Raw genomic sequence first — 26,198 nt, forward strand, 5'->3', positions numbered from 1 at the left:
CCACCAAGCACACCCGAGCGACCCATACAATGCATAAAATATAATATAAACCAAGCATTAGGTCGCATGCATGTGGGTTGTGGCTTTGGAATAACACTGAAGGAAAGACTATTTTTTTTCTGAGCTTCAGTACAGTAACCTTTAGTGAACTGCCAAACTATCAAAACTACTGACTGTACCTACAAGTTTAAAGGTCCCATGGCATGAAATTTTCACTTTGAGGTTTTTTAACGTTAAAATGAGTTCCTCTGACCTTCTTAAGTCACCCCAGTGGCTAGAAATTTCATAATGTGTAAACCAAACTATGCCCAACATTTGAGAATGGCGCGTCAAAACGACGCGTTGATAAACTCTTCCCTTTACTACGTCAGCAAGGGAGATGATCCCCACGCCCCCCCCCTCTGGATTCCCACCCACTGTATGGATTGCCCGCCCAGTTGTAGTGAGGAGACCATAGAGGACACAACATGGCATCACCTAAGCGAGCGAAACATGGAAATTGCGCTGTACATGGATGTGACAACACAGAAAGGAGTCTATTTTTACTGCCGACGGGAGAGCCCCTGAAGACGCAGTGGCTTAATTTTATTTACTTCAATAATACGCCGTCGAGTCTACCTAAGACGGTGTATGTTTGTCGGAAGCATTTTCCTGATGAATGTTTCCACAACTTGGGACAGTACAGGGCAGGTTTTGCACATCAACTGTCACTGAAGCCTGGGTCCGTACCAAGCATCCCTGCCGCATCAGCCACAAACACCGAACAAGTAAGTGTATAACTGTTAAGTCGTTTTGCCGTGTTTTAAAATCGGTGCCACGTTAGCCTTGCAATGGCTACATTAGCTGTGCAGCTAACCGCTTCCTGCAGTTAGCCAGGTACTCTGCGCTACAAAACCAAAAAGCATGCAGCATGCTCTGTTATAATAGCCAATCAAAACAGTTTTTACAAAAGACACCCACATTCTTTTTTTTAAGTCACTCGCTCATTTCATTTGTTTGTTTGTTCAGTAAAAACCCAAACATTTGTTGAATTTATTTTATTTCCTCGCGTCGCACCTTAATGACGTCAGCGCGCGGTATTTTTCCCTTCGCGGTTTGTTCCTTCTCTCTCGCCATAGCAAGACACCCACATCCGCTTGTTCTGACCCACTGGAGGTAGCGGCACAGTGCTGTTAGCCAATCAGAGGTAACACGTTTACATGGTCATGAATATTAATGATAAGACCTGCCCCCACCCTCTACCCTTCCCCTTTGCATTAGCAAAACGACGCACTGGGAAAAGCGCTGAAATGGGGCTTTCTCCCAGGAGGCTATATCTACGTGCCGAGGGTTCATTTCGAGAAAGGCTGCGGATATAACATCCGGAAACCTCCACGAGCCCGTTTAAAGCATCAACAAACCACCATGCCATGGGACCTTTAACAAGCGAACTGCTTCAGACCTTTCCTATTCTAGTGCGATTTCTGGAAGATTTGCCTTGTAATAAACTACTCAAAACATAAATCTGGATAAACTGTAGGTCTGGTAAAATCACTTCAAATGAGTACACGGTATTAGTTTTGCAGTAAGAACAAAACGTTATACAGTACCAGACAGAAGGGGTGTCCAAACTTTTAATTCAATGCTTTTTCTTTATTTTTACTCATTAGAAGACACTTCATGTCTTAAAGTGCTGATGACACGAACATGACTCTATGCAATTTCTTAAATAAACTATACAACATGGCAAACATGTTAGATTTCTGTTATAATTACGTGAAAAGAAGCTGTTGTTACGCGAATATCCAACTTTTAATTGCACAGCACAAGAAAACTGGGTCTGTGGCTCGCAGCCATGTTGTGACGTCAGCGGAAGAACACGCTGCGGTTCACTGGCTGTTCTACTCTGGTTCTACTCAATGGAAATGGCGCATGAAAACGCCGGTGAACTCTCTAGTGCTAGCTCTTCCTCTTCTGGGAGTCTAGAATTGTGTTGATCTCTTCCGAATAGAATCTATGATAGCCTACCCTCTTTACCCTTTGCCTCTCGTTGCTAGGCGGCAGTTACATGAAAGCCGCAAGCTTTCACAAGCAAATACATGACTGATATCAGGCCGACTTTATGATTACATTTATCATTATCATGTAGAATCTATAGCTCTACGTACCTTTATCTTATGTCGTTTCACAACACATGTTCTGACAGGAGGACTGTCTTAGGATCCGGCATAGCTACTAGTAGACCCCCTCCGGAATACTGGCAGTGTTGCCAGATTGGGCGGTTTCCCGCCCAGTTGGGCGGTTTCAAGTGCATTTTGAACATATTTTGGGCTGGAAAACGTCAGCAGTATCTGGCAACACATACTGCTGACGTTTTCCAGCCCAAAATATGTTCAAAACCCAACAAAATGCACTTGAAACCGCTCAACTGGGCAGGAAACCTCCCAATCTGGCAACACTGTGTAGGCACTGCTGATGGTAGTAACACACGTTTGTGCTGAACTGAACACCCAAGAGATTCCTTTAAGCTGGGAAGGGTGTCAAAACAATCCAAATCGAAGTGTTCAGAGCACAGGACGGATGTTGGTGAGGGCTCCCACTTGTCACGAGTGCGCCTGACTTGCTTCACCCACTTCGCATGCAGCTCGGGATCTCTGGGAAACTTGAATAAACTTCCCATCCTTGTGGGTTTTGGAGCAAAAGCCGGCAACACAACGCGAAGGCATTTTATATATATATATATATATATATATATATATATATATATATATATATATAAAATGTATAATAATACTAATAATAAACTGAACACCTCTCGCATCAACGACAAACTGAACACCTGTCGCATCAACAACAAACTGGTAAGTGAGGAGGAAGATTCTTTCGCTGACGTCATATAGCTCCTCCTCCTCTTTCGTCTCCTGGGTGCTGCAGCCCCGTCAAATTTGCCCAAATAGCCGCGTTTATCATAACTTGTAAAATAGGCGCCTTCGTGAATTAATATATGGATCATCGGGAATTACTTTTTGTGTTATAAAACATCGCCAAAGATGTCAAAAACGTGTCATCAGCACTTTAAAGTAATGATGGATGTCGTTTCTCTTTACTTAGTTGAGCGGTTCTTGACATAACATGGATTACTGCAGTTGTGGAATAGGACTAGTTACTGTATTTTTATTATTTACTCTTTGATCTCAACGCATTAAGGCGGCGATAAATTGCACTAATTAACTTTTGATGAGACACCTGTTAATTGAAAAGCATTCCAGGTGACGACCTCATGAAGCTGGTTAAGATAACACCAGTCGAGGCTTTGCACCATCATGTGACCCTCATAGCAACGGTAACTAGTGCCGCTTTTCTACTACCAACGCGGCTGAGTTGGGCTGAGTTGGGCTGAGTCGAGCTGAGTGGGGCTGTTGGAGTTGCATTTCGACTGCAACTGCACTGAACCGTGCTGGCTGGAAGTGGGTGGACACATTGGGTGGAGTTAGCGAAAGTGGGTGGACGTCATGTGATGTCGTTAGGCGGCGCAAACAGTGACATCAGTGATCTTTTAAGCGGTAGTCTCACGACCCGGATAGTAAACAATAAACATGGAGTCGTTAGTGTTGCTGGTCTTGGTGCTGTGGCTTGTTGTCACCGACAACGCCAACAGATACTGGCAAGAGCGTATAGATGAGGCGAGTCGCATAAGGCTTCATAATTCTCGTAATTATTCTTCTTCCGGGTTTACGGTGTTTACAGATCCCAGCGTGCTCGCGGGGCGTGTGTGGGCATGTGAGGAAACTCCTCCTCACCAATCAGTGCACAGGGGAGTGTCTCCTCACGCCCCCAGCCTCACTCAGCTCGGTTTGGCTCGCTTCAGCCCCACTCCAAAACCGTGCGAGTTTTGGGTGCTAAGCAGGGCTGAAGCGAGCTGAGTCGTGCTGCTCTGAGGTAGTCGAAACGCGAGCCGTGTCGGGCTGAAGCAAGCTGAAGTGAGCTGAAAAAGGGTAGTGGAAAAGGGCCATAAGGCGCCATGACGGGAGCAGCTTGTAGTGCTTCATTCAGCCGAATTAATTGTTACCGAGTGCGTTTACATGCACATAGAGAAAATCGAATTTCTGCCGTTGCTCGACTGAAATCGAAGTTCTAAATGCCATGGAAACACCTTAGCTCGGCTGAAATTGAACCGAACTGGATTTCTCGTAATCGAGCTACGCGACCTAGATTATGCGATTGTAGCCGAGCTACTGAGTGCATGTAAACCCTATCGAGCTACCTACTTCAGCACTGCCCCTTCCGGAAGTGACGAGACCACAAGCGGGAAACACAACAGCCTCGGTCGGCATGACACTTCACCTTAGCCGCCACTTTATTAGGAACACTTGCGTCTGGGCATGTACGCACCCGTTTCCAATTAGTTGGTCAGTTATTAGCATGTTAGCAGGCTAACAGTTAATATGTTCACCATTACAGATCAACTTCAACTTAGTGGCCATTTTATTAGGAACACTTCTGTTCGTACATACAAACTACAAAAACACACTTCTTGTGAACACGGAACTGATAACTTTGTTGACACTCTTGAATAGCTCTCCTTCATGACGACAACCGGAAGTGTACCAACACGATGGGGCGTGTAGCGCCACCTGTGGCTCAGGTGCACAATGTACCTCACACAATAGCTCGATTTCCTTGTGTGCATGTAGGATTGGATTTCTCTGGCACCCCTGCTGGGACCCTTAGCTCGATTACCGACAGCAGCTCGATTTGGATGTGCATGTAAACGCACTGAATGATCGGCATGAGAAGGTTTTGCTGCGTTTTTGGATGTGCAAATTGTTTTGAACGAAACAAAGACAGCAGATTTTTTAATTTACCAAAAGTAATTCATCATCGAGGGAAAAAAAAAATAGAGAAATTCTAAACATAAAGGGAAAAAAATGGGGGGAAAACATTCAGTGGGACTCTGTGTCGAAAGGAGAGGGCAAAAACCTTATGATAGTATGCGCACTTCATTTCCACAAAAGGTAAGAATTCCAAAAAAAAAAAAAAATTTCACAACTGCAGCGTGGCGCTCATTCTTACACATTGAAGTGAACATGAGCCTCAATACAGTGGTTCTGCACAGCCTAAACATCACCCGGACTTAAAGGGCATTTACATTTGGGGATCCTTCGGAGCGCATTGTGCGTGCACTTGGGATGCAGTCATTATGGGAAACACCTGATAATGATGAGTGCAGTCAGCACATGCATATAAGGACACAGAAGCTTTGTCAAGTATCATCATTATCACATTTGTTTCTAGCCATGTTTATGCCTCTGCTTTGTGTTAATAAACACTCCTGCTACACTTAGACCTGTCTACTGTCACATACCTGACAGAAGACTTCACAAACACTACGTTCACACTGCAAGGCTTAATGCTCAATTCCGATTTTTTTGTGAAATCCGATTTTTTTGTGAGGTCGTTCACATTAACAAATATATGCGACTTGTATGTGATCCTCAGTATGAACGAAAAGCGACCTAAAAGTGTTCCGCATGCGCATTGCAGGATACGACGACGTCACACGCAGTGAGCATGGCCAGTGTTTACGGAAGTAACCTAAAGTTTCCTGTGTATGACAGTAGCCAGCATGGAGTACCTGGCGATGATGCAGTTGTTGTTGCGACGGAGCCAGAACATGCACAATAGCCTGATGTTAAGGAGGAGGTTGAGAAGGAAGAGGGCAAGGGTTTTGGCTCAGGCGTTCTGCGGGGTAGTGACTGCAACCTCCATTCAAAGGAACATCAAAGCCATGTTGTTGTAACTTTTTTTGAGAGACCCGCCGCCTACTTCAGCGCAGAATAGTGACGTTTGTGGCTTGTTGATGACGTGTAAGTCGGATGAATGCGACCTGGCGGTTCAGACTGAAGTCGCATATGAAAAGATCGGATAGGAATCGGAATTAGGACCACATATCCAAACGGCCTGGGTCGGATTTGAAAAAAATCGGATCTGTGTCGTTCATATTGTCAATAAAAGATCGGATACAGGTCACATGTGGGCGAAAAAAAATCGGATTTGAGTCACTTCAGCCTGCAGTGTGAACGTAGTGATAGTCTCTGTAAAACCTGAGAAAAAATTGCACCCAAATCAGCATCAGCTGTTTCCCTTAATGACTGGGTCCCAAGCGCATGCACAACGCGCGCCGAACGATCCCTGAATGTACAGTGTCTTGCAAAAGTATTCATCCCCCTTGGTGTTTGTCCTGTTTTATCGAATTACAAAATGGAATTAAAATGGATTTTTGAGGGGTTAGCACCATTTGATGAATACTTTTGCAAGACATGGTCAATCCATTTTAAGTCCTGGTGAAGTTTAGGCTGTGCAGAACCGCTGTGTTGAGGCTCATGTTCACTTCACCAGGTGGCACGGTTGTGTAGTGGTTAGCACGGTCGCCTCACAGCAAGAAGGTTCTGGGTTCGAGCCCAGCCGCCGGCAGGGCAGGGGCCTTTCTGTGTGGAGTCTGCGTGGGTTTCCCCCAGGTGCTACAGTTTCCCCCCCATGCGGTTAGGTTAATGTGGGACGGCCTTGGGCTGAGGTGCCCTTGAGCAAGGCACCGAACTCTCAACTGCATCCCGGGCGCTGTTAGCATGGCTGCCCACTGCTCTGGGTATGCGTGTGCGCTCATTGCTCACGTGTGTGTGTTCACTGCTTCAGATGGGTTAAATGCAGAGAGGAATTTCACAAGCGTGTGATGAATAAAGTTGTTGTTCTTCACTGGATAAGAATGAGCACTTCGCTGCAGTTTTAAAATTTTTTTCTTTTTTGAATTCTTACCTTCATGGAAATGAAGTGAGCATACCATAAGGTTTTTGCCCTCTCCTTTCAAAACCGACTCCTGCTGAATGCTTTTTGCCACATTTTTCCACTTCTACATTAAGAAATTTCTCTAGTTCCCCCCCAATAGACCCCTTCGCAGTAAACATCATTCATATGTAAGCGGAAATTGCGTGCGCAGCCTGAACCCAAAAAAGACTCAGAAATGCCTAATTGTTGTGTTGTCGGGTGTCAGAATCGTAGCAGTGATGGGGTTAAAATGTACAGAATTCCAGCAGGATCTCACCCATTCCAACCAAAAAAGAAAAGAGGAAAAAAAAAAAAATTGCCGCCGTCTATGGCTACAAGCCATCAAACGTGTAGACTGGGATGAAAGCACTATCGGTTTGCAGCGCCCACTTCATCACAGGTAAGATCAGGCTATTTATTAAATCTTTCTTTTTTTATTCTTTCTAGTCTTCGTTTATTGATGTAGCAAAATACTTTAGTAGCGTTTGTCTGATTAGCTGGGTCATAGTTACACAATGTAATGAATATTGTTAGCATGTTAACTTAGCTTTGCGTGCAATTTTGTTTGTAGGAGAGGTCTCGCTTGACTCAAGCAGTCCAGATTTTGTGCCATCATTATTTGTGTATACCGAAAATCACAATTTTAAAGCAAGGACGGAAAGGTAAAATTGTGTGCCCTCACTCTAAATGCCAACTTGCGTTGACTGCTCTAACTTAGCTCCCGCCCCGTTCAGTTTCATTTCTGCTCTCTGCCTCTCGCTTTTCACGCAGCTCTGATTTCTCTTAGCTGCACTCTTTACACCATCATTCCTTTCATGCCATTACCTCCTGCAGATTGCTGTTTAGTGTTGGGATTTGCTGTTGTAGCTAAAGCCACATTGCCGTCACATCACTGGCATAATTTGATTAAAACAAAATAAATATGAATGTCCCATTGTTAATCAAGTTGTACATGCCCGCACATAATCATATGCGTCTAAAGACTTGTAGGCACGAAGTTTTTCGTGGGTGTACACTGAAGTCTTGTCAATAAGGTACGAGTACATACAGTGGGGCAAAAAAGTATTTAGTCAGCCACCAATTGTGCAAGTTCTCCCACTTAAAAAGAGGAGAGAGGCCTGTAATTTTCATCATAGGTATACCTCAACTATAAGAGACAGAATGGGGGGAAAGAATCCAGGAAATCACATTGTAGGATTTTTAACGAATTAATTGGTAAATTCCTCGGTAAAATAAGTATTTGGTCACCTACAAACAAGCAAGATTTCTGGCTCTCACAGACCTGTAACTTCTTTAAGAGGCTCCTCTGTCCTCCACTCGTTACCTGTATTAATGGCACCTGTTTGAACTCGTTATCAGTATAAAAGACACCTGTCCACAACCTCAAACAGTCACACTCCAAACTCCACTATGGCCAAGACCAAAGAGCTGTCAAAGGACACCAGAAACAAAATTGTAGACCTGCACCAGGCTGGGAAGACTGAATCTGCAATAGGTAAGCAGCTTGGTGTGAAGAAATCAACTGTGGGAGCAATTATTAGAAAATGGAAGACATACAAGACCACTGATAATCTCCCTCGATCTGGGGCTCCACGCAAGATCTCACCCCATGGGGTCAAAATGATCACAAGAACGGTGAGCAAAAATCCCAGAACCACACGGGGGGACCTAGTGAATGACCTGCAGAGAGCTGGGACCAAAGTAACAAAGGCTACCATCAGTAACACACTACGCCGCCAGGGACTCAAATCCTGCAGTGCCAGACGTGTCCCCCTGCTTAAGCCAGTACATGTCCAGGCCCGTCTGAAGTTTGCTAGAGAGCATTTGGATGATCCAGAAGAGGATTGGGAGAATGTCATATGGTCAGATGAAACCAAAATAGAACTTTTTGGTAAAAACTCAACTTGTGTTTGGAGGAGAAAGAATGCTGAGTTGCATCCAAAGAACACCATACCTACTGTGAAGCATGGGGGTGGAAACATCATGCTTTGGGGCTGTTTTTCTGCAAAGGGACCAGGACGACTGATCCGTGTAAAGGAAAGAATGAATTGGGCCATGTATCGTGAGATTTTGAGTGAAAACCTCCTTCCATCAGCAAGGGCACTGAAGATGAAACGTGGCTGGGTCTTTCAGCATGACAATGATCCCAAACACACCGCCCGGGCAACGAAGGAGTGGCTTTGTAAGAAGCATTTCAAGGTCCTGGAGTGGCCTAGCCAGTCTCCAGATCTCAACCCCATAGAAAATCTTTGGAGGGAGTTGAAAGTCCGTGTTGCCCAGCGACAGCCCCAAAACATCACTGCTCTAGAGGAGATCTGCATGGAGGAATGGGCCAAAATACCAGCAACAGTGTGTGAAAACCTTGTGAAGACTTACAGAAAACGTTTGACCTCTGTCATTGCCAACAAAGGGTATATAACAAAGTATTGAGATGAACTTTTGTTATTGACCAAATACTTATTTTCCACCATAATTTGCAAATAAATTCTTTAAAAATCAGACAATGTGATTTTCTGGATTTTTTTTCTCATTTTGTCTCTCATAGTTGAAGTGTACCTATGATGAAAATTACAGGCCTCTCTCATCTTTTTAAGTGGGAGAACTTGCACAACTGGTGACTGACTAAATACTTTTTTGCCCCACTGTATCTGGCCATTGTATACCAGGGAACTTACTAACATCGTCCGTCCACTCTTTAATTAAATACGGATCCGGTAGGCGATGTCCACTTGTTAGAGTTAACTTATTTATGTAGCATTCTCGATCTTGTAACGACAATTGTTTGGCATAATCTGACAGCTCATAATGGCGGTCTATGGGCAGCGCCATTGTTTCTGAGTCCAGGCTGCGCGCGCATCCTGGCAATGGTCGGTTTGTTTACAAACATGCGAAGGGGTCTATAATGAATTACTTTTGGTAAATTAAGAAAATCCGATGTCTTTGTGTCGTTCAAAACAATCCGCATATCCAAAAACGCAGCAAAACCTTCCCGTACTGATCAATAACTAATTCGGCTGAACGAAGCACTACAAGCGTGCCCCGTCACGGCGCCCCAGCAGCGCTCGAAACTAACGGTGTCCCGACGTCCCGGGGACCATAAAAAATGTCATCAGGACACAAAATCATCATATCTGGGACAATCCCGGGACAATGGAAAAAAATAGATCTAGAAAAAAAGTTCTACATTAATATTATTTACAAAGCCGTAACACATACGTAGACATTCACCTAATTTGTCAATTTTAATTTTAAAACGTTAACAGCGAAAAATACATAGTAGCTACACTTTCGATGCACCTGCATCCGTAGGCTACAGAGCAGCGCATTCTGTTCTAGAATCTTCGGCTGGAGTCCGCATTATATGGACTTGGAATGGAATTGCTACCGCACACGCTGCGCCGACTCTTGCCAGAACAAAAATGCTTAAGTGGTTGAAGCGGACCGACCGCGGGGAAGAAACTGAAAGCCCAGACATAATGTCTCCGGGACCTTCAGGATCCAAAGCGTCATCGCCTGGTCTGCAGGCAACGCTAGCAACTGAATGAACTTAATGAACACTGTTAGACACGTTATAAAATACAACAGGAATGATGTGGATGATATTGACGGAAGATACCGTTCAACAGAATAAGTGAGTTTTCTTGGTGTCTTTCTAGTTCAGAAAGTTTAGTCAGTCAGCAGCACAACTAGGCTCGGACCTGCTGGCACTATGTTGATGTTGCTAACATTTGCACCCACGTTTCGGCAGCGAAAGTTCATAAAATGGATAACGGAAAGTTCATAAAAATGGATAACGGAAAGTTCATAAAAATGGATAACGGTAATGGATAACGGAAAGTTCATAAAAATGGATAACGGTAATGGATAACAGAAAGTTCATAAAAATGGATAACGGTAATGGTGAAAATTATAAGTTGGCCTTATAAGTGCCAACAGATATTCAAGGTATAAGCAGATGAAATGAACATAAAAGGGGTCTTATTTTCAACTAAAGTGTACTGCAGATGTAGGGAGTTGAAACATTTTCTGAATGAGCTAGTTGGCCCCTTTATATAAACGGGTATCTATTCATACAGTGAGATCGCCAAAGTTTAATAAACTGAAAATGCAATAACTGTAATTTTGAAGTAGATGATGTATAGGACATGTGTTGCTTGTGTCTTGTGACTTATTGTAAAAAATGATATAAAGGGTTCAAAATCGCATAGTTACAAATATAATAGTAACTTCATATGATAATATTAACCACTGGTTATTTCAGAGAGGAAAAAAATGGGGACACTATTGCTTCCATTCGGGACAATACAACACAGAATTCGGGACCACTGGGGGACACAAAGAAAAAAAAGTTAATTTCGAGCCCTGGCCCCTAGTTAACTATGGGGTCACGTAACCGTGCAAAGCCTCTATAGTGTACAAAGCGTCAAGGTAAAACAGTGGCTACTTTGAAGAATCCAAAAGATGAAGCAATTTTCTTTAACACTTGTGTTTACCACATAATTCCATATGGGCAATTCTTCAGCAGAGAAGCTAAATTTATGAAATTAACAACATTGCCTTAACTCGTCAGCTCAGTGATCTTGCTAAAGACTGCAATTCAAGGCAAAATGTACTGAAAACCATATTTAAAGCTCATCACCCCAATTAAAATGTCACTTCAGAGAAATCTTAGTTCCAATTTTAAGCAATGAAAAAAAAGTTGTTTTTTTCCCCCCGACGTAATCCCATTACTGACATTTCTTTCCTCATAAAAGATTTTGTGTTCAGAGTTAAGCATAGGCAAGTTTTCTATGCATTTTTAGGGGTCAAAGGATACCTCATACAGTGTGAAATTTTTATTTAATACCACTATCTTGAGTACTGCAACTAAAAAAAAGTTACCACACTTTGCTGTAAATGTAATTCTGTTACCAAAGAACTACCCCAATACATGTTCCATACGTTATTTCATGTCTTCAGTATTGTTCTACAATGCAGAAAAACCTATGAAGGAATAAGTGTGACCAAACTTCTCACTGATACTGTCTATGTCTGATCACATCACAGTTAGCATCACTCCTGAGAACTCAAGAATAAACAAAGCAGCTGATATACTGGCATCATGCTGACTGAAACATGAAAATGGCTAGACGGGGGGGAGGGGGAAAAAAGAAGAAGTGAATGCTGGGAGTCGCCATGATGCTGACTCACATGTCTGAATGCAGGGTGAAATGGCCAGCAGGGAGACGATGACACATAGACCTGCGTTCACCCCAAGGAAGATCTTGTTGAGGGAGCAGGCCTCAGGATGTGTGTAATACCAAGCCATAAAGACCAGAGCACCCACTGCCACAGAGTAAAGCACCAACGTGGCCAGTGCCAGTGCTGCATACCACACCTTGTTGTGGTCTACGCCTGAAGTCCTGCAAAGGAACAGAGAGGAAAATAATTAATTAATAGATAGATAGAGAAGCACGGTGGTGTAGTGGTTAGCGCTGTCGCCTCACAGCAAGAAGGTCCGGGTTCGAGCCCCGTGGCCGGCGAGGGCCATTCTGTGTGGAGTTTGCATGTTCTCCCCGTGTCCGCGTGGGTTTCCTCCGGGTGCTCCGGTTTCCCCCACAGTCCAAAGACATGCAGGTTAGGTTAACTGGTGACTCTAAATTGACCGTAGGTGTGAATGTGAGTGTGAATGGTTGTCTGTGTCTATGTGTCAGCCCTGTGATGACCTGGCGACTTGTCCAGGGTGTACCCCGCCTCTCGCCCGTAGTCAGCTGGGATAGGCTCCAGCTTGCCTGCGACCCTGTAGAACAGGATAAAGCGGCTAGAGATAATGAGATTTCCAGTTTTTCCACTATTTCCATCATTTATCATATTCAGTCTTGTAGGTTGGTTATTGTGGCCTCAGGTTTTGGTAGCTTGCTGCGGTATGCTGACTGATTAGCTTACCTGAGCTATCTGTCGCTAGTTTGCAGTGTACAGGGTATTTCGCACACTATTTATAACCATCACATTAAAAGTTATATGTGTTGTTTTGATGCCTGTTTGTTTCCCAAATATATACGTGTGTCTTAATGGGTGAATAAAAGGCATCGAGTTAAATATTATTGTAGAAAGGGGCTTTATGAAGTTCAGTCTATTTACTTGCATTGGTTTACGGGGAAGATTTGCCACATCAAATATGGCGGACACTCTGACGTATCCCAGCAATGGGGCCACCAGCTCAATGCAGCGTCTATGTAACATTTCACTTTAAAAGCCTTATTCATTTACATAGATTAAAAAAAAAAAAAAAAAAATGCGATTAACTATATGAAATCCTGAGATTAATCGCGATTAAATTTAATCGTTTGACAGCCCTAATATATAAAAAAATTTGTGCAGTCATGAAACCACCTATTTCTGCGTAGATAAAATATTCACCTTATAATAACAGGCTCATTTTATGAACAAAAAATAGCACTTCAACTCTTTGGCTTCAACAGCAAATAGGTGCCATGATTGTTTACTGGGGCCAGTAAAGCTCCAGTTAACCAGTTACAGCGTGTTAAAGCACAGTCAGCTGCAGGAACACTATGGCTTCAAGAATTCCTTTTAGCTTAGTTAATGTGAAGGGAAGAAATCTGCCATCAGTGACTTCTCTCTTCCTGACCCCTCAGCAGTGCCTGCTTTATTTCACAGCACATCCTCACAAGGTGAGGCACACAGAATAGCTGCCGTCTAACACAAACGCAAGACTCTGGAACTTTTTTTGTCCACAGTCAATTTTGATTTGCTTATTGTGAGCGGAGAGGAAACATTTTGTTCTTTGGTTCTACCATGTACTTCCTTTGGATTGTTTCTCTATTGTCTGTTTGGCTCTTACTAACGGTCCCTTTGCCTCTCCGTCTGAAAGGCAGCAGTATAAAAATAAAAATAGCCTCAATGAGGCTGTAGCTCATACCGGCCACTACTGTTGCGTGAGAGTTTGAAATTTCAGACACCCATAAAATCATAAATATGACAGGCGGCACCACCATCTTGACAACTTTTATGCACACCCATCTGGGGAACACTGTATGCGAGTTTGATCGAAATCCAATCAATCCTGTAATAGAAGTAGTGATTTTTGTAAATTGTGGACAAACGACAATGACGGACAGACGACGTGTGATCGCACAAGTTCATGCGACCTGGCCTGCGACCGGATGAGCTAATAACCAGAATGTTAAGGACGTAGTAACTCATCTGGCCTGCCATCAAAACAACCATGACTACTAAAACATCAAACAGAACTGAAATGTGACAGAGAACCGACCTCCATGACAAACTGTTTACAACAGGAAAATCAACTTTTATAAATAAATCATCTTCTGTACTTGCATCCATCTCCAACCCCAACAGAATACTTCACCAAACCATGGATGTAGCAGAACTGCTCCAGTTCGCCTTTCCACGCTGCTTCCGGGTTTCCGTATCTCAGCCCCTAGCCTTGTTTTTCCGGTGGTGTACTGGAATAGCCACCCCAGCACCCTACGATGGAGTGCATCACCCTAGCAGATTCAGCCTGCCATGTGCCTTCTTCTACGCGGACCTAGAAGAGCCCAAGCCTCCAGAACCTATCTGGGTAAGTTGCATGCTCACTTGGCTTACTGGACAAGCATGCTGATGGGCAGAGTACCTCATAAGAGTAGAGCACCCATGCCTTCGGAGCTCACAGACTTTTCTAGCTATGCTCCAGTACATCTACGAGGCTCTAGAGAAGAAGGACCCCATGATTTTCTTTTTTTTTTTTTTTTTGGGGGGGGGGGATCACATCTAAGGCCGATGCAGCGGCAGCAGAGGAAGCTGTTGCTCCAGAGCACTTCCCAGTGGCTGACGCAGCAGCAGCCAAGGAGACCATAGCTCCAGAACCAATCCCACAGCCTGTTCCTCAGTCAATCCTTGAGCCAGCACCTGAACCAGAGTCAGAGCCAGAACCGGTGCCTGAACCAGAGCACAAGCCAGAGCCACCACTAGAGCAAACACCAGAGCCACTGCTAGAGCAAGAACCTGAGATGGAACCAAAGCTAGGACGAGCGCAAGAGTCAGTGCCAGAACAAGAGTCAACACCTAAGTCAGTGCCAGCACCAGAGTCAGCTCCAGCATCAGTGCCAGTACCAGAGTTGGAGCCAGTGCCAGCGCCAATGCCAGCTCCAGAACCAGTGCAGGGGCCAATGCCAGAGTCAGAGCCGCCCGGCCACGAAGACGTCCTCATCTCACTGCTGGGTCCTGACCAGGACCAGACCGATGCGCAGACAGAGCTTGAGCCCATGCCTGAGTCCAGTCCAGAACTTGAGCCTACATCCAGCCAGTCCACAATGCAAGCTCATGTCCAGTCCTAAGCCCAAGTCCTGTCCAGAGCTCGAACCCATGCCTGTGCCCAGTCTGAAGTCCAAGTCATGTTCAGAGCTTGAGCCCATATCCAGCCCAGAGTCCAAGTCCTGTCCTGAGCCCAATATCCAGTGCCACGTCAGCTCAGAGCAACATGCCGATGGCATGGCAGCCAGCGTCAGGCCCTCATTCCTGGGTCCAGGAAGGATGGATACACGCTCTTGGAGGGAGCTCTTTGGGGTGGGTGTCTGTCAGACTTGCACGCTTTGGCACATGCACCAGACGGACACTCTGGCGCACTCCGGATTGCGTGCATGCCAAGTGGACTCTAGCATGTGCTGTTAATGAGGCACACCTGCACAGGATCAAGACGCATCAGTGTGCCTATATAAAGACTGTCAACGCACTCTTACTGCGTTACGTTTTGTACACATTACTGAGCCTTATTTTCCCTGTGTCGATTTCCTGGCTTCCTGATTCTAGTTCCTGTTCCATGTTTTTGTCTGTGCCTTTGATACTCTGTGCCTCACCCAACCCTTTGCTTGTTCCACGTTTATGATTTTGCCTGCCAATCTGGATAACTTGCCTGTTGTCTCTTTTATAAAATCAATCATCTTCTGCACTTACATCCGTCTCCAACCCCATCCCTGACACCACTGAATTAGCTGAGGTCTCCACATGGGCTTGAGATTACATTGGAAAATCTTTATCAAGCCTTACAATATGGAGTTACATCTACAAATGGCAATTAAAATTTTACTACGCAGGGGGCGTCGTGGCTCGGGTGGCTGGGGCGCCATGCCATGGGTCCGGGGACCCGGGTTCGATTCCGACCCGGGGTCGTTTCCCAATCCCTCCCCGTCTCCCTCTCCCGCTCATTTCCTGTCCTGTCTCTGCACTGTCCTATCCAATAAAGGTGAAGAAAGCCCCCCAAAAAAATCTTTAAAAAAAAAAATTTACTATGCAAAAAGGAAACCTTATGTTAACAGTGCTTCCAGACACAGTTGACTTCTCTGGGCTTGGAGGCATCTGGGATAAACCATCACACAGTGGAAATATGTATTGTTAGATGAATCAGTATTCCAGGTCTTTTTTTTTTTTTTTTAAAGAAATGTACACCGTGTGCTCCGGACCAAAGACAAGAAGGATCATCCATACCGTTACCAGCAACAAGTCCAAAAGCCACAGTCTGTCATGGTATGGGGTTGTGTCAGTGCCTTTGGCAAAGGTAACTTGCACTTCTGTGATGGCAGAATGCAGAAAAGTACTTTGGTGTTCTGGAGTAACATATGCTGCCTTCAAGATGACCTCTTTTCCAGGGAGATTTCAACAAGACAATGCAAAACCACATTCTGCGCCCATTAGGCGACTCATTTTAGATTTTTCGGATCATGGATCCACCGACGGCAGTTAAATACTACCACTAGAAAAATAAAAAGTCTGTGCGTATTTTTATTTTAACTGCCGAAACGTACAAAAAGAAATGTAAAAAAAAAAATAGTCACATTTTTTTCTTGTAACAGCACTGTATCCCTGGTACTAGGTCATATTTCTTTAAGTAAACAGTATTAGAATCGCAAATACAAACGACAATGTGCATTGTATATATCCACTTCAGCCGAGTCCGAAAACGAAGCTATTTACGACATTGAGTATTCACTTGAATGTTTTTATGGTATTTACGACCGCTTTACAACAGTGTCAGCCTCGTGCTGACCATGGCTGACGCTGACGGCATGGATTCCGAGCTATCGCCTCAACTGTACGTAAGCATAAAGTGTGGTAAAGAAAAGTCTTTTCACTGTCTCACTAACCAAAACGTGGGCGATTTCGTCTCTCAAGCGTTGAAAGTAAACAATGAAAAGATCAAAACGATCTTTGGTTCTCAGAAAGAAGGTGGTGATGTAACGAGCGCGATGCTGAATATGCCTGCCATAACGTTAGTTCGCGATTTTGGCTGCAAGTATCTGACTGTGGAATTAGAAGAGGATGGTGCCGCAGAGAGTCCTATCGAATCAAGTAGCACGAACGTATCAGCCTTCGATGTGCTCATGAGAGCTCAACGGTCATATGACCACATACCTTCAGAGAAGTAAGTACTGGAATGCTAGTCCATGTTATAAACTTATACACAAGAACACACACACCCACACATACATTTTATATATATATATATATATATATATATATATATATATATATATATATATATATATGTGTGTGTGTGAATGTGTGTATATATACACACACATATATATATATATATGCATGCGTGTGTATGTGCGCGCGCGCATGCGTGCATGTATGTAAAGCGTGTCTCTTGAATTTAAATTATTTTGTCATCTTAATCTGACATTGAAATTTTGCCATGCAAAAAAAAAAAAAATAAATAAAATTGGACAAGGACACTTATTTTTATTTCGACCGACATCATTAAAAATATGTTGAAAAAAATCCGTGAACCTAAAGATAAAAAATGGGTGGCCTTACAAAGGCATGGCTGTGGAAGAAGAGGGTGTCTGTCCCCTATGGAGCGCTTGCCTGTGACGTCACAGCCGATCCAGATTGTGACAGACGCCATCTTGTCGGTCAAACGCCATATTTCTGCCTTCTACCTTTTCTTCTGGAAAACCCTACTATATACAATTCTACTACAACGGCTGCGGCTACAAGCTCTCCCTACCTGTGCATGTTTTTTGTTTTTTGTGTGTATTTTTGCGTGTTGTTCGTCTGTACCGGACTTCAATCTCCACTACAACCGTATGGACTTACTGGACATTGGTTTCCAGCAGAAAATGACGGTTTGTAGCGATTTCCATCGCATGCACAACATTCCAGACGAGATAGCGAGACCAGCGGGGTCTCCGTGGATTGTTATCGGAAGCAAAGCGAAGGAGGCGGCGTCGGGAGCGGAAGCAAAAGCGAGGCTGCAGAGCCGGCCTGTTGACTAAGCTCAGAAAACAGCCACTCAAATCTCCACTGCTAAGCCTCTACCTCTCCAACGCCAGATCCATGGTAAACAACACGGACGATTTGGAATTACAGCTGGAATTACCTTATTCTATTATCGGCTGGTCAGTGCTATACTCAATACTTAAGTGACTTACCCGTCCAATGAGGATTATTTTCTTGTTTACAAGATGCCGCGGCTGACAAATCCTGAATTTCTGTAAAGATAACTGTCCAGAGATTTATAAGCACGCAGTGCTTCACCACTGAACAGCGAGGGAAAGTTAATGAGGTAATTATACACGTCCGGGTATTCCGCTGGCAGTTCAATATCCACTGACACGGTCGTGAAAACTCCGTCCGGTAAGCCATAAGGGTCACTAATCTGTAGATCGTTTATTTTAGACATATATCTAGTTATCTGTTCATTAGAAAAATGAGCCGTGTAGTCCGTCGGTTGAAATTGATCCATTCTGTACACGAGTGCAGCAGTATTCAGCTGCGTTTTTTACCGACAAGATGGCGGCTGTGTACTTTCCGGTCACGTGACTGCAAGATCTCTATAGAGGTCTACCGCGTGACGTCACCGTACTGCGAGATTTTGTTAGGGCGCCATATTGGAAGACCTCAAGTACATACATACTCACAATATAAAACAAAACTACGAGTGAGAGTTTTTTACTACTTATCTGTTATTTATATATCTTTGAATTATTTGGACATGGGGGAAAAACTATATTTAAAATCCAAAGAGGAATGGAGGGAGGAAAATTAAAACAAAAGAAAGAAATTAAATAAAAACATAAATGTGATAAAATTAAGGATGTTTTTATTCAGTAAACATTTTTTAAAAAAAAATCTTCTACAACACTCTAGCCTAGTGACTTACCAGTAACAAAATGGTCTGAACATATTCTGTACTGTTGTAGATTTGAAGTATTCAGATCCGCTCTGCATAAAGCAGCTAAATCCTCTCTCTGTCTCCTGGCAGAAAGCTCCTTGGTTTGCTCCCCTTGTGTCTCAATCACAGCTGGTATTCTGTAGAAAGACTTCTTTTCACCTTTCCTATCAGCTTTGTTAGAACCCTAACACAGCACAAAAGTTTACCATTGTAGGTTGTTTGATGAACCAAGTGCATGAAATTCCAACGAAAACACCCTAGTCATTAGACACACTAAATGTGTCAGTGGCTAGCTATAATAAATGCAGGCAAGGGACAAAACCATCAATCAGAGTCAGTTTCTCAACATATCGCTTCTTTTCAGCAGGCTTCAGGGTTTTGAAATAATCTGCCATGTCCACAGACTTATCCATTATATCCACAGTTTTTTGCCAAGTCTCACACAGGTTTCTTTCAAGTCTACTGTTGGGCCAATAAATCATAAATAAAGCCACTCCACTTTATTCTTGTGGGTTCACATACCGCTGCCGTTATTTCCCCCAATCACGAGTTTGTTGGTCTTCCAATATGGCGCAGGGTTTGTTTACTTCCGGTTTCGGGTGATGTCAGTGCAAGGGGTCTATAGACCCTTCCCACTGACGTCACCGGAAACCGGAAGTAAACAGACCCTGCGCCATATTGGAAGACCAACAAACTCGTGATTGGGGGAAATAATGGCAGCGCACGGAATTTAAACCCATGAGGCACTTGATTCATGATAAACCTGCCGTACAATGGTAAACTTGTGCGCTGTGTTAGGGTGTTCCAACAAAGCTGATGGGAAAGGTGAAAAGAAGTCGTTCTACAGAATACCAGCTGTGATTGAGACACAAGGGGTGCAAACTAAGGAGCTTTCTGCCAGGAGACAGAGAATAAGTGAATTACTGAGTGTCTGTGAGCAAAGGAGAGCCTGAACGTTGCAACCTCCCTATTGGCTGTTTGTAAAAATGTATCAATTGTTGCCCTTCATCGCGGACTCGAGAGCCGAGACCTGACGAGTTAGTTCGTTGGTAGCACAACAAAATGTCTGGACACAAATCGGGTTTTCAGAAAAGGAAAGAAAATAAATGCAGGGTCAAAAATACAAAAAAGGAGGCAGAAAATGCAAAACGAGTTAAGGTAGCACAAATGGTTACTTTTCTGAGGCAGCCCGCCGTGGCTGCCTGCAGGCTTATTTATTATAGCCCATTTAGTTAAAATAGTTGATATAAAATGTTTATAGTTATGTGATGGTTGTCCTCAGTGTTCAAACTATGCCGATATTTTCGGGGGGTCCCTTTTTTTCCCTGGGGGTGCTTGCGCTCGTCTCGGAGCGCGGATCTCCATGAGAAGCCTCTCTTATGCACATATCACGCGGACTCCACACCTCCATCGCGTCTGAAGTCATAACTCATCAGGGGAAATCGTGTCCGCATTGGCATGTTCAAAAAACAACCGCGCGTCAACAATGATGCCACACGCAAGAAAAAAAAAACAGTCAGGCTACTCAACAACCAACCTGGCAGCAGCAGTCGTTGTCATATCGGTTTATTTTATCTTTGATGTAAACACAACACTTCGGATATGCAAATGCTTCCCGTTACACACGATTGCTATGTCAATAAACATCATTTTGCCAACATTTTAGAGACCCCCCAACATTTCCCAAATCATGTTTTCAAGGGATCTCATGTCTGTTTCAGGGGATCTCGGATCCCCCGAGTACCCCCGCAGTTCAAACACTGGTTGTCCTGATTTAGACTGGTGTGTTTTTTTTTTTTGTTTTTTTTTTTTTTGGGGGGGGGGGGGGGTTGCGCGATGTTGCACCCGGGTCCAGATTAGGGCAGAACCGGCCCTGGCTACATTTCAGGTGTAGTTTGTTTTATGTATGTATGTACTTGCATAGATGTGTACTTGGTCTTCCAATATGGCGACTACCGAAATCTCGTGGCGCGGTGACGTCATGCGGGATCCCTCTATAGAGAACGTGTGGTGAATTTTGAAATGAACAATGTGATAATGACGACCCCGTACTGTTGCACACCTTTGTAGGAAGAATGGGACAAAACACCACCTGAAACACTGCATCACTTGGTGTCTTTAGTACCTAAACATCTTTTAAGTGTTGGGAGAAGGAATGGCAGCATTACAAAGTGGTAAATGCTTTACCGTCCCAACTTTATTTATTTAAATGTGCTGCAAGAATCAAAATTGAAATATTTTCATTTTGGGGGGAAAAAAAAAAAACATGGAGGTCAAATATCAAATAATGTGCCGTGGTAGTGTTTTGAGTGCAATACAGGTCAAAGATTATTTACAAATCACTGTTTTCAGTTTTAATTTCAATCTCAACATACCATCCCAACTTTTTCTGATTTGTGGTTGTAGAAAAGAGTCAAAATACAGGAAAAAAAAAAAACTATGAATGATTAGGCACGTCTAAACTTTTGATTGGTACTGTATGTCATGCACACCAAGTAGTCCGCCAAATAGGAAACCATTTGTGTATTTTTATTCCATAAATGACCATCCTCAGCTTCAGACGCTAAAATCTTTAGAACGCCACACCTACAGCACCGTGTTATTAGGGTCGACGTTCTCAAAGTTCAGTTTACAACTGGCTTTTTCTCCCCAGTCATTACAGCTGTATACATTGTTTATGACGAACAGACACTGGATAGAACCAGACCACCCAGACAGGCAACTACACAGCCTCTCTTACAATGGAAATTATGGCTGGCCAAGTTACACCACCCTCCCTCTACTCCGCGTAATGATTTCCAGTTGTGCTCACTGATGTGTCCCAAAAAAATAAATAAATAAATAAATTAAATTTTGGATGAAGAGATGGAAAGAGGAAAAACTGAATCATGACTACTTTTTCCCCAGTGAATTAATTTGCTGTCGCTGATACCGCATGTCTGACAGAGCACTGGAAGAACAACAGCAATGTTGGATGGTTCCAGACATTCATCTTACCAATTCTGGTTCCATCTGTGAGCAAACTGAACCAGGAGCATGAGCTGGATCAGGAGGAATAGGAAGCCCCCAGCAGCTCCCACATACCGCCACACTGGAGAGAGAGAGAGAGAGAGAGAGAGAGAGAGAGAGAGAACTGAGCTGTCATTCTCAACAGTTCCTTTATTTCCGTGACTCCCACTTTCCATGCTGATGGCAGCTCTCCAGACTGCTGCTCAGTTCCACGAACAACAACTACACGATTCAACATTCAAATAACTACATAACTCACTAAAACAAGCGAAGGACACCATTTCTGACTCCATGTAGTATCACAAGGACTGTACTGAAAGTGCTGCTGGTTTACTGATCAAAAAGCAGGACAAACTTTAATGCCATGATACATATATTAAATAAATAAATAGAAAACACACACACACACCTTACTCTGTGACAAACCACAAAGCCCTCTCCACCATGAAGACTTTCCTGTGTCTGAAAACAACTTTAACTCAGACTGTGAAAGTGCTGACACTAGACACTCCTTCCAAAAAAAAAAAAAGCTAAACATCTGTAAAAGAAAATCCACCACATCAGCACTTCGTACGTTCCTTTAACCTTTAATACAAATCCCTGTGTGTGTTTTGCTATCAAAACGATAATGTATGAGAACTCGTGTATTAACATTAACCTGTGTCTTGAGGGTAGAATTACTGAGCAAGCTGTTACAGAAACTAACACGTTCTGAGCATTCAGAAGTCCAGAATTCAACAGCATTGTGGTAAATTAAAGGAGAACTGAAGGCAAATTTTTTTTTATAAACAAAATTCTCTCATTTTATTAAAGGAACAGTCCACCGTACTTCCATAATGAAATATGCTCTTATCTGAATTGAGACGAGCTGCTCCGTACCTCTCCGAGCTTTGCGCGACCTCCCAGTCAGTCAGACGCAGTCAGACGCGCTGTCACTCCTGTTAGCAATGTAGCTAGGCTCAGTATGGCCAATGGTATTTTTGGGGCTGTAGTTAGATGCGACCAAACTCTTCCGCGTTTTTCCTGTTTACATAGGTTTATATGAGCAGTGATATGAAACAAGTTCAGTTACACAAATTGAAACTTGGCGATTTTCTATACTATGGAAAGTGCGCACTATAATGACAGGCGTACTAACACCTTCTGCGCGCTTCGGCAGCGCATTGATATCTGAGCTCCGTATCAATGCGCTGCCGAAGCGCGCAGAAGGTGTTAGTACGCCTGTCATTATAGTGCAGACTTTCCATAGCATAGAAAATCGCTACGTTTCAATTTGTGTAACTGAACTTGTTTCATATCACTGCTCATATAAACCTATGTAAACAGGAAAAACGCGGAAGAGTTTGGTCGCATCTAACTACAGCCCCAAAAATACCATTGGCCATACTGAGCCTAGCTACATTGCTAACAGGAGTGACAGCGCGTCTGACTGACTGGGAGGTCGCGCAAAGCTCGGAGAGGTACGGAGCAGCTCGTCTCAATTCAGATAAGAGCATATTTCATTATGGAAGTATGGTGGACTGTTCCTTTAAATATCGGAATGCATTTTTGATAACCATTTTGTCACTGCTATAGCAAGTTATGCAATATATATATATATATAAATAAAATGAGTGATTCCACGCTTATGGGTACTGAAATGAGGACATGAACTTATTCACCTAAAACCATTTCTTTTTTTACCATCAGGTCACAAAACATGTAATCTTTAATGAATGATATGTTAAAAGATAACTTTAATTTTCTGAGATGTAATAAAAACATATTTATATGCCAAAGTCAAACCTATGAGTTCCAAAATGATGTCTGTTCCATTACTTCTGTTACGATTGTCCATCTCGCGTCTGTTACAAATTAATTACAATCTAGCTCTATACCATGTTAATCTTATTGAAAGAATGTGTATGTTTATTCTACTACACATGCTTATTAATTATATTTGCTAAAACATCACCTTCCTATGTTTCAAAAAGTAATTCTACATTGTTAAAATTGAGAATATATATGTCCACAACACTTCTGTTACGTTCTGACTTTGGCATATAAATATGTTTTTATTACATCTCAGAAAATTAAATGGTTTTAGGTGAATTTTTAAAAATAAGTTCATGTCCCCATTTCAGTACCCATAAGCATGGAATCACTCGTGTATATATATATATATATATAAAATCTCATTATCTGTAGCCGCTTTATCCTTCTACAGGGTCGCAGGCAAGCTGGAGCCTATCCCAGCTGACTACGGGTGAAAGGCGGGGTACACCCTGGACAAGTCGCCAGGTCATCACAGGGCTGACACATAGACACAGACAACCATTCACACTCACATTCACACCTACGGTCAATTTAGAGTCACCAGTTAACCTAACCTGCATGTCTTTGGACTGTGGGGGAAACCGGAGCACCCGGAGGAAACCCACGCGGACACGGGGAGAACATGCAAACTCCGCACAGAAAGGCCCTCGCCGGCCACGGGGCTCGAACCCGGACCTTCTTGCTGTGAGGCAACAGCGCTAACCACTACACCTCTGCGCCGCCCTAAAAAATAAATAAATAAATAAATATATATCAGTCCATATGTCAAAGCGATGGCCGTAAATGAAATGCGTTGAGACCTGTGCGGGACATCGTAGGACGGAAGTAAAACGTACAGCGGAAATCAAAGTGACCAACATCTGCCAACGTTGTCAAAAGACGCGCGCGCTCTCTTTCGAATGCTGACGTAATCAAGCAGGAAGTTTTGTTTGTTTTGATAGCAATCAGGAAAGTTTGAAAAAAGTAGGCAGTAATCGTCATTTAAACTCGTTTTTGTGCAATACTTCGTTTGGAAAACAGTTTTCAAAATGGCAGCACTGACACCTGGCTGACACTTCACGATTTGAAGTCTCGTACAAGTCTCGTGAAGATCGCGCGGATAAGCGACGCCTGCCGTGGACCAAACGAACTAAATTCAACAGGGCTAAAAACCGAATAGGCCGATAAGTATAATCTTTAATTGCAATTAGTTGCCAATACGAGTCACGATATAAGGTTACTAAAACCGAAAACGTAATTGAGAAATAAAGCAAGTTTAAAAATGACTTCAGTTCCCCTTAAAATATCATAGTCCCAGTTAAAATCCTATACTGCAGACATGAGTTTGCACTACTTGTCAGGTTCAAAGTTCAAGAAAGAAAATGAAGAAAAGAAGCTATACTATACCTTCGAGAAACTTTTCTTCACCAGGCATGAAGAAGCCTCCCGCACAGCAGGCTAGCAAAGCCAAAAACTTCAAGAACCAGAATCTGGAAGGACGTAAAGAGAATAATGATAAATGCTGCCGGAAACCAGGGCACACAGTGCTAGAGGTCATTGTTTGGGTCTGATAAGATAACGAAAGTAAAAACACAATCCCTTAGACCAGGGCTTTTCAAAGTGTGGGGCGCGCCGCCCCCCCCCCCCGGGGGGGCGCCAGAGTTCTTCCGGGGGGGGCGCAACATGAGGAAAAATAAACCAGAATAAGTTACTATTGCGGACATTTAGCGAACTTCAGCTAGCCTTTACCACAGACAAAATGGATCGATTTTTAGTACCTAAAGCTACAGTGAGTGAGGAGACAGAGTCTGGGCCAAGCAAAAAAAACAGAGCCTCCAAGATTTCGCGATGTTGCGATTTGCAACTTCAGCGCAAATTCAACCAATCCCCGCGAATTCAGGGCGGTGTTGCAATTATATCCAATCATCGCAACTTTCCCGCAAATTTGACCAAACGTTGGCGTCGTCGACAAACTACCTTCCGCCTTACTTCCGTGTAGACATTCAAGAGAAGCAGCATGCGCACAGTGTTGCCAGATTGGGTGGTTTTAAGTGCATTTTGGTGGGTTTTGAACATAATTCGGACTCGAAAACGTCAGCAGTATCTGGCAACACTGCATGTGCGAGTCAGTGTTTATATAGGCTTAAATTCTGTTACTGAAAGTGTGTTATGTTTACAGGGAAGGATTGTGCACTTTGTTTTTTTTTTTTTACTTAATACAAGAAATTAATGGATGCCAACATTTTTGCCAAAATGGTATTTTATTTTCCATTGTTTAGGCAGCTTCAGCATCATACTGTGAGATTCTGTTCAAATTGTTTTTTTCTTCTATGAAGCCTGAGCCATTTATTTTATTAGTTTATAATTGTTTAATTTAGTCTTCAGGAGAGACTGCCTGCACACAGTACTAGTATTA

At 43.3% G+C, this 26,198-nt stretch overlaps 1 protein-coding gene across 1 annotated transcript in view; it reads right to left on the reverse strand.

The window, feature by feature from the left end:
• serinc5 (serine incorporator 5) overlaps positions 1–26,198 on the reverse strand; it is a 101,642-nt gene that overhangs the window by 15,633 nt on the left and 59,811 nt on the right. Inside the window, exons 4-6 of the mRNA XM_060906990.1 lie at positions 25,190–25,272; positions 21,977–22,070; positions 11,992–12,203 (exon numbers count right to left, since the gene is read on the reverse strand). Of these exons, the coding sequence (XP_060762973.1) occupies positions 11,992–12,203; positions 21,977–22,070; positions 25,190–25,272 (389 nt within the window). The remainder of the gene's footprint in view (positions 1–11,991; positions 12,204–21,976; positions 22,071–25,189; positions 25,273–26,198) is intronic.

The sequence above is a fragment of the Neoarius graeffei genome, chromosome 24 (assembly GCF_027579695.1).
Source record: "Neoarius graeffei isolate fNeoGra1 chromosome 24, fNeoGra1.pri, whole genome shotgun sequence".
Classification (NCBI taxonomy): domain Eukaryota; kingdom Metazoa; phylum Chordata; class Actinopteri; order Siluriformes; family Ariidae; genus Neoarius; species Neoarius graeffei.